We start from the raw sequence: 10,225 nt of genomic DNA, 5'->3' as shown, positions 1-10,225 counted from the left end.
TTGATATAGGGTAAATTCACAACATCCATCTAAACATAGCAATGTCATTCTACACAATAATTTCTTCATAAAAAACAATGCATGTGCATGCCTAGCTACCACCACCAAGATCATCCTCATGAACATCTTGACCATCCTCATTACTCTGATCCACATCATCACCAACACCGCAACTATCATCATCATCTCCTCCTTCACCACCATCATCCTCATCCTCATCCTCATCATCTCCTGATATATGTTGAACATAATTTGGATCATCGTCTTGGCAATCATTACTTATAGCATTCTGACAAAAAAAATCAATATTACATGTTAGTATTAATTACATAACACAACGCATGTTTTTGTTATACAATGTTAACCATAAAATGAGGTAAGATATAATGTCTAATAGTACTAAAAAATAAAATGAAAATATGGTTTAAAAGTATATTGGAAATCCAACTAAGATTACATACCATAGAGTCCATCCAAACAACAAATTCAACCGATCTCTTTTGCTGCAGCACCTCCTTTTCCAAATGATTTGGAGGTCTTCCATATTTTAGTTCCTATCAATCAGTAAAGAGGGATAAATTAGATAACAATGACTTTCTTCTAGTACAAAATTTATTAAAAAAATATCACATGTTTAATATACTTACAAAGGTTGTTATCAGTGCTTTTAAACCTTTCTGGCCACTACGATGAGTGACTTTTGTCTTGGTTAACCTCGCCTTGGATGCCTTGTCCTTAAACATAAACCAAGTCAATTTATTTTTACACAAATACATGTCTAAGATACTTATAAGTATTAATACATTCTAAATAATGTTTAATGAAAAATTCAATACCTGAATGCTCTCATTGCCGGCTTTTCTTTGTGCATCCAACTTCTCATATGATTTTACAAGTTCTTTCCATACTTTAAAAGGTATGTCAATAGGTCTTTGTTTCAGTCTTTGATCTTGAGGCATTTTTTTAATTTTTCTTGTTTGGTTAAAAATTTTGGTTAAAAAAAACCGAACAAGTAATTCACATCAATGGCATGGGGACTCTATGGATATGTGTAAAAAAATGGCTATAAAGAAAACATCCAAAAAACATATGAGCTCTCCCTTTGATGGTCACTTGGGCATATGGCTGGAAAGGAACAACTCCATTTTCGAAAATCAAGGACAATCCTTTCTCAAAGTCCTTCCTAATATTTGCTCCAAATGTCTTAAAATGAAAAACAAAATTCAAACGTCATCCTTAAACATCTCCCTTAAATATAACGTTGGACCATAAATTCTTCACTTTTATTGTTATCAGCTTTGGAATGATTTTTCTATATGCAATTATATAATGAAATATGTGTGCACTAATGAAAAAACATTGAGTTTCATTTTTCATAATCATAAACAATGAAAAAAGAATCACACGTAACTAGCATCATTTTGGAAATTTTATATTTATTAAAAATCTTTAACATGTTTTTCTCCCATATCTCATAAAAAGGTGTGAAATTTTTTATATACTCTCCAATAAGCACTACAACAAAACCAACGATTTGGAGGTTTTACACTAAGTTTTTCAACATCGAGCTTACTAGGGCTTGCACCACTGGGGTTATTAGTAAGAATCTCATGAGGTTTGCATAGCCATGATTATTAGAATAAAAATAGTAGGATTTTCACTAAAAAACAGTTCATAGAGCTTTCTTGCTGGGGAGAAAATCACAAGCTCAACTTCTGCAGTGCAGAGCACCGAGAGCTCGTAAGCTTTCTTCAGCAATCCACCTACGTTTGGAAAATGTAGCCTGCCTGCTGGCGATGTTCTCAATCCTCTTCCTCTGCATCTTTCCCCTCACTATTCTTGTGTGTCCTCTTTCGTTTTTCCCTCCAAACAAACCCTCTCAAATTGAGAAAGCAGAACAACTCACTCGATGAGAATCCGAATCCAATTATCGCTTCTAACAATAACCCAATATGATACCAGAAGTGATTACACAAAACCTCATTGAATCTTCATTTGTTTGGAAAAGAGCCAAGCATATACTTCTGACGAGGGTTTCCGTCTCAAGTCTGGCTCGCAGGACGTCGCTTAGTCAATTGCGAGAAAAGTTTTCCACCTGCCTGTCACATACGGTTTGTCACACTATATATTAAAATAAGGTTGATCATACTAACAATAAGGTTGTATAGTTTAAAAGGAGGGCTCTCCTGACTGCATTTGGTTGGTTTATAGAAAAGATTGTTGGAATGTGTAATGTGAATGCTCTGCTAACTGTTTTTTAAGCATTTGGAGGTATTAAAACCCCCTAGGATAATTAATGTAAGACCTGTTAATTAATGTGTAAAGATGGCTATTGTCCTTGGGCTACCTTAGCTGTTCGTGTTTAGTGATCTGTGGTACTATAACTCCTCAAGTCACTATTAAACCATGAGAACCATGCCCAGGCAGACTAGTGTGACATTGTGGATGAGAACCAAAACTAGACTCCTATAACCTCCTTTTTCATCCTTTAAATTGCATAATTAACTGACTGTTCTAGTAATCGTTCTTGAGCACCTGAAGATGTGCACCCTAAATAATAAGAATAATACCCTGTAACATATGAATAGTCCATCCTGTGCATGTAGGATATGCACATGAGGTCCAATAAAATCACTAACCAGAATACCAGGTGTTATTAAAGCCTCTACAGGTTGATATATATGAATGTTACAGTGTGCAGGAGTATGATTCAATTCCATACAAAAATACAAAACACCTGATAGGATTTCCTTATACCTCATAGGCAAACAACCATTGTCCCTTCTATAGATGAGCAGAATAAGTGCTTGGTTCTCTACACTAAATAAAGACAAAGTATAGTACTTATTGCTGACAAAATAGGATTTAAATCGCGGTTCAATTGCTTGACATTCATCTGGTCACAGAATTGTAGAGTGCATAATCATAAGTGATGTTGCGAGCCTCATTGCTCAAAGTCTAAGGGTCTTGCGAGCCATAATCACAACCATGTATGGCATATCTTGTGATTATGGCATTTTATGAGGTCAATTCTTGTGAAGACATTTCAGTTTATAATAAATTTTGAACCTCAACAGAGTTTTGGCAAGACCTGGCTGAGCTAGGACATCAACAACACAGCTGATATGAATGACATAATCTAGCCTCAAGAGGGAGCCTCTTTTGTTTCATCACTCTAACAATCTATGAAGTGGTGGAAAGCATAACAACTTCCCCTTGAATATGACACCTAAACTGAGTACAAATCCTAAATGATGCAGCCCTTGGTGCATGTCTCTCAAAGTATCGATATTTCAAATGTTGAAAGCTCTTGTGCCCATTTGATATGCATTCGATTGCAGTTCCCCTGAAGAAAGAATCTTATAAAGGTGAGGCCATGGCCAATATGTTAGCCATATCCATTGGAGTTGCCATTGCTTGACAAATTTAGTGTGATCAGTCCCACCATGATTCACATGGGCTTCTACTCAACAATGGCTGTTGCTATTGTAAGAGTCTTCAAGCTCATTGAACCCATAGTATTGATAAGTGTATTCTTTGGGTCTCTGGTTTTCAAATTCTGCCTATGTTTTCCTCTCAGTATCATTATTTCAAATGCTGAAAGCTCTAATTCCCATTGCTGTGTATTTGATTGTGGTTTCCCTGAAGAAAGAAGCTTATAAAGGTGAGCCTGAGGCCAGTATGTTGGCCATATCCATTGGAGTTACTATTTCAGCTTATGGGGAGGCCAAGATGAATGCATGGGAGGTGATTCTCCAGTTAAGTGCAGTTGCATGTGAGACTACCCAATTGGTTCTCATACAAATTCCACGAACATCAAAAGGGATTAAGTTGAATCTCATCACATCTTTGTTGCTCCTTGTTGCCTTGTTTTTCTCAGCACCCCCTGGGCCTTAGTAGAATACCCATTTCTGATAATCAGGGTCTCTTCCTTTGATTTGGATTACATGACATTTCTTCTTGTGCCTTGGCTCTTAATCTTGCAGTGTTTCTTCTGATAGGAAAGACTTCAGCCTTGACTATGAATGTTGCTGGTCTTGTCAAGGACTGGCTGCTCATAACATAATCTTTGTCTGTAATAAATGAAAAGGTTACAGTCATAAACTTGAGTGGGTGTGGACTGGCTTTTCTGGCTGTCTGTTACTATAATCATTTGAAACTTCAAGCTCTCAAGTCCAATGACAACCAACCAAAGTACCTCAGCAATGCAATTGATGCCAATGATGAAGGAGAAGGTTTGATAATGACGAGTGGGAGATTCTCAATCAGAGATTCAGAACCAGTAGAGAAAAATCAAACTCAAGCTTCAGGATTAGGTATTTAGATCATTAATATTGTCTTGTGCTAGAGATTACTGTTCTTGGATTGGCTCCTCTATGCCCAGATCTATTTGCAGGGAACAAGCCAATCATTCATGTTGGCAATAATACTGAGAGGGGGGGGGGGGGGTGAATCAGTATTATATAATTCTTTTAATAAATCTTCTTCATTTGTTCTTTGAATTATTTTTGCATGTCAGTACCATAAAATAATGAGCATGAACAAAAGAAAACAGATAGTCACACCAAAGAACACAAGATGTAAGGTGGAAACCCAATGTGGGGAAAAAACCACCTGCTGCAATATGTCTCTATCTTCTTTCAAATTAGAAACTTCTTTTACAATGGATTTGTACTGGTGCAGTCCTTTACCAGTACGCAGGCTGCAACCTGCAGAGAGCTACAACTATCTCTCGTTTTCCAGTTTCTCCTGGAAGGGAGCTACAACCCCCTACTTCTTTTCATACAAGGACCACTTTTCATAAATTTTCAAACTGGATCCATAAGCATCAATTGATCATCAAGTGTAAGAGAATTACCCAATCAACTGTAGTAACCAGGTCAACAATAATAGGACCAAACCCAGAACACAACAATGATAAACAAAGATTTTAAGAGAAGGAAGCACCCTGCACAACTGCTAGCCTGAGTTCGGACTCACCCTGCTCAACTGCTAGCCTGAGTCCCGGACTCACCCTGCTCAACTGCTGGCCTGAGTCCCTGGACGCACCCTGCTCAACTACTAGCCTGCGTCCCGGACGCACCGTGCTCAACTGTTAGCCTGCGTCCCTCGCACTGAGTCTATTGAACTGCCTGCGTCCCAGCGCACCTGAACCCTTCTGCGCCTGCGTCTGGCGCACCTGAAACGCTTCGCTCCTGCGTCCCGGACGCACCTGAACCCTTACTGCACCTGCGTCCCTCCGGGCATAGAGAATTTAGAAATGACCCAGACAGTTAGATCTACAGATCCGAGCAAGAGCCAAAGAGATCTCGGTCCATCAGATTCGCCTTGTTTAGATCTAGACCAGATCTAGCCCTCATAAGATATTCAACCCAAAACCATACTCAATCCAAATGATCTCCTTTGCTTTATATAGGCAAGCTCCTCCTAAAATCATGGAACAATACCACGAGCCGACACCATAGTAACCCAAAACCGTCGGCTAAATACCAAGAGTAAAACATAAGAAACCCCCACGTGAGCTTTTTCTGCCTTGAAAAGTGTGCACTGGATGGACGCACCCCCTGAACGGCTGGCCTGCGTCTCTGGACGTGGACCCTGCATGGTGTACCTGCGGGTACGCACCTTCTGAACTGGCTTCCTGCGTCCTTCATAATTTTTCAATAAAATGAGAGCTGATCATCAACCTTTGCTGCTGACATGAAGAACAATGATCTACCACCTGAATGGGTTGCCATCAAGGACAACACCTGAACCATAATGCCAACAATCTCCCCCTTTGGACTTGATGGCAACCTCATAATCTTCATTCTCCCCCTTTTACATCAAGGGCAAAGGCTATGCTCCCCCTAAGATCATGCTCCTCCTGAATATGAACCAGATCTGCAGCGATGAACCATAATCCAACATGAAAGAGATAGAGACATATTGCAGCAATTTCCAAGATCTCCTTCTGACCATCCTCCATAATGCCAACAATGCATTATGTGCTCCCCCTGAGCCTGTATCACCAATAAGAAGAGGTTCAACAATAAGATGATGCATCAACAACCCCCAGCTTTTGCCTGAGGTATTCAAAAGTGTCCCTGGGCAATGGTTTGGTGAAGATATCAGCAACTTGTTCCTTAGAAGGAACATACTCCAACTTGATCTTCTGTTCAAGTACTTGTTCCCAGAGAAAATGGTACTTGATTGGTATGTGCTTGGTTTTTGAATGCATAACAGGATTCTTTGAGATGCTGATTGCACTTGTGTTGTCACATAAGATAGGGATTGGTGGTGTACAAGTGATTTGAAAATCCTGCAAAGTCTGCATCATCCAAAGGAGTTGGGTGCAACAAGATGCAGCAGCAACATATTCCGCTTCAGCTGTAGACAAGGCAATTGAACTTTGTTTCTTGCTGAACCAAGATACCAGTCTGGAACCCATAAAGAATGCACCTCCACTTGTGCTTTTCCTGTCATCCACGCTTCCGGCCCAATCTGCATCTGTATAAGCATGAAGTGTAAGATCTGTATCTCTAGGATACCATAAGCCATAATTTTGAGTCCCTTGAAGATATTTGAAAATTCTCTTCACTGCCTGAAGATGAGTCTCTTTCGGATTTGCTTGAAATCTTCCAACTATTCCAACTGCATGCATGATATCTGGTCGGGTACCTGTCAAATAAAGTAAACTTCCAATCATAGATCTGTAGGTTGGTTGATGTACTGCTGCAGATTCATCATTTGCACTGAGGCTACATCCTGTGACCATGGGTGTACATACTGGTTTTGCATCTTCCATACCATATTTCTTCAAAATCTGTTTGAGATACTTGGTTTGAGATAAAAAGATTCCTCCTTCCTTTTGTTGGATTTGCAAACCAAGGAAATATGTCAGTTCTCCTAGCAGGGACATTTCAAATTCTTTCTGCATGATAGAGGCAAATTTTTGACTCATAGCTTCTTCATTGCTCCCAAAAATAATGTCATCTACATATACAACAAATATTAGCAATTTGTCATTTTCAACTTTTATATAAAGATTGCTATCTGCTGATCCTTTTGAAAAACCTTGTTGATGAAGATATTTGTCCAAACGGTAGTACCAAGCCCTTGGAGCTTGTTTGAGACCATAGAGAGCCTTTTTCAATCTGCATACAAGATTTGGATCATTTCCAAGAATGAACCCATCTGGTTGTTCAATGTACACTTCTTCTTCCAAGTCTCCATTTAGAAAGGCTGATTTCACGTCCATTTGAAATACTTTGAAGTTTTGAAAACTTGAGAGAGCAAGGAACATTCGGATGGCTTCAAGTCTTGCAACAGGAGCAAAGGTTTCTTCAAAGTCTATTCCTTCTTGCTGTGCATACCCTTTACAAACAAGTCTGGCTTTGTTTCTAATTACTTCTCCATTTTCATTTAATTTGTTTTTGAAGACCCATTTTGTCCCGATAACATTCTTATCTTTTGGTCTAGGAACTAGCTCCCAAGTGTTGTTCTTTTCGATCTGCTCAAGTTCTTCATCCATGGCTTTCACCCAACATTCATCTTTGCATGCCTCTTTCACATTTTGTGGTTCAGTAGAGGAGAGTAATGCCAAATAGCTTGAAGCTTCTGCAACTGTTCTTCTTGTTTGTACACCTGCTTCTTTCTGCCCCATAATCTGAGATTCTGGATGATTCTTCTGAACATATCTGGATGGAGTATTTTCTTCTGTTCTTGTTTTCTCCTCTGGTTCTTCTTGAGGTTCTTCTTCTTCATCATTCTGTCGTTGGGGGTAGCCTTCACCTTCTTCAATGTCTTCATGATGTACTTGCCTAGGAATGTATCCCTTCTCATCAACCACTACATCAATGCTGTCAACAATTCTGCCAAGTCTTTTATTGTAGCATTTGTATGCTTTGCTATGTGGAGAGTAACCAAGAAGAATGCCTTCATCTGCTCTAGGTTCAAGTTTTCCAAGCTGCTCATCAGTATTTTTGATATAGCATTTGCTCCCAAAGATTTTGAAGTGTTTTACCGAAGGAGTCTTACCACTCCAGAGCTCATGAGGAGTTTGAGTACTGTTCACCCGGACATTTGTTTTGTTGAGAATAATAACTGCAGCATGTGCAGCTTCACCCCAGAAAGTTGCGGGAGTTCCTAATTCATCAAGCATAGCACGAGCCATCTGTTGGATTGTTCTGTTCATTCTTTCCACAACTCCATTTTGCTGAGGAGTTCTTGCTGTAGAGAATTCTCTTCTTATCCCATGTTCTTCACAGAAATCGAAAAATTCATTTGAAGTAAATTCCCCACCTCTGTCGGATCTGAGGCACTTAATTTTGTGACCTGATTCATTTTCAACCAAGGCTTTGAAGGATTTGAATTTTTCGAATGCTTCATCTTTGTGCTTCATAAGTCCTAACCAAACAAACCTAGAGAAATCGTCAATGAATAATATCAAGTATTCTTCTCCTCGAGGTGTCCTTTTTCTAAAGGGACCACATGTATCTGTGTGTACTAGCTCAAGAGGCATGCTAGCTGATCCTTCTTTCTCTGGGAAGTTAGTTCTGGTTTGTTTTCCAAACTGACATGATTTGCATATGGTGTTGTCAGGAATTTTGATATCTGGAAGATCGCGAACTGCCTGATATTTGCATGCTTTCCTTATTTGTGAGAAGCTTAGATGTCCCAACCTTCGATGCCATAACCAGTGCTCTTCATCCTTGCTTAGATAGCATTGTTGTTGTCCTTCTTCAAATATGTACAGATTATTTGGAGTTCTTTTCCCTTTGAGAACTGTTTTACCAGTATCAAGATCACGAACAAGACATCCATTTGATCTGAATATAACCTCGGTTCTTTGATCACACATCTGGCTGACACTTAGTAGATTATGCTTCAATCCATCAACATACAAAACATTTCCAGCCTTGACCGTTTCTTTTAAAGGAGCAATACCTTTTCCTTTTATAGTCGCAGGAGTATCATTTCCAAAAGAGACTTTCTTTCCCTTTTCTAAAGTAGAATAAGACTCAAGTTTTTCTTTATCACCTGTCATATGCTTCGAACATCCACTGTCAATGTACCATAGATTTTCCTGTCCCTCTGCATAGAATGCTATCCCACATCTTTCTGTTTGAGGTTCCTTTATTCTCCATGTTTTGGTGCTTGAGGCTTGTTCCTTTTTCCGCTCTTGTTCCTTTCTCTCCTAAAACCTGCTCCTGCATTCAGAGTCTTCATGACCAAAATTATTGCAAATGGAACATTCAACTTCATTTTCAAGAACCGAAAAGTTGTTATAGGTCCTTTTTGTAATCCCTGTCATGCTTCTTTGTTTTTGAGCTTCCCTAGTCATGATTTTTTTATATGCAACACATTGAGTTGCTTTGTGACCAAAATTATGGCAAGAAAAGCATTGTCCATTGAAGAAGCTTCTGCGGTTATTGAATCTACCTGCCAACTGATTATAATTTCTATTTTCATCTATTCTTGAACCAAACTGAGAGGATTTTACCTGTGGCTGGTTGTAGCTTTTGTTCACCCTTAAGATGGATTTCCCTTGATAGTTTCTGTTTGTATTTCGTCCCTGCTTCACCTGATTATCCTCATTGTTCTTCTGCTCATTTCTTCTTGCCGCATCAAGATAGCTTTTTGAGGTGGATGCTTGAGAGGTTTCTCCATTATAACCCAAACCTGTCTTGTTTAGAGGAGACCGCTGCACATTGATAATCTCATCCAAAGTTTTAGATCCTTTGACAAACTTAAGATTAATAGCTTTTGTTTTCTCAATTTCTTTTCTAAGACCAACAATTTCACCTTCTAGTTTTTCAAGATGTTTTTCCTTTTCATCAATTTGAAATTGTAGAGTATCGATGATCACATTCTTTTCTTCTATACATCTCTTGAGTCTAGTAATTTCATCATAGAGGTTATTCACATCTACAACATGCTCATAATCATCATCTTCAAATGCCATTAACAACTTATATTTATTACCTTGTTCATCTTCATCACTGTTTGATAAACCATCACTGTCTTCATGGGTGTAGTAGCTTTTCTTATTTGTACTTTGTTTCTTGTTCCATCTAGCAGGTTCCTTACCTTTATCCTTATAGGGACATTTTGCAGCATAATGACCTACTCTTCCACAAGTAAAGCATTTGAAAGGTAGCTTACCTCTGAACCTTCCAGAACCCCTTTGAAGATTTCTGACAAAATTTGATTCTTCTTCCTCTTCTTCTGGAACATGGCTTGC

General features: G+C 38.8%; 1 protein-coding gene across 1 annotated transcript; it reads right to left on the bottom strand.

The window, feature by feature from the left end:
• On the bottom strand, positions 1 to 1,287 carry LOC149235074 (uncharacterized). Its single transcript, XM_089461286.1, has 3 exons — positions 648 to 1,287; positions 462 to 554; positions 1 to 289 (listed from the first exon to the last, which is right to left on the bottom strand). The coding sequence occupies exons 1-3, from the start codon at positions 774 to 776 to the stop codon at positions 92 to 94; spliced, it is 420 nt and encodes a 139-aa protein (XP_089317412.1). The 5' UTR covers positions 777 to 1,287; the 3' UTR covers positions 1 to 91.
• Positions 1,288 to 10,225: the final 8,938 nt, after the last annotated feature.

The sequence above is a fragment of the Pinus tabuliformis genome, chromosome 8, assembly GCF_031772625.1.
Source record: "Pinus tabuliformis cultivar Carrire ecotype Pingquan chromosome 8, CPIR1, whole genome shotgun sequence".
In the NCBI taxonomy this organism is placed as follows: domain Eukaryota; kingdom Viridiplantae; phylum Streptophyta; class Pinopsida; order Pinales; family Pinaceae; genus Pinus; species Pinus tabuliformis.
Note: the sequence above shows the minus strand (reverse complement) of the source record. Positions and strands in the feature narration are given on the sequence as shown.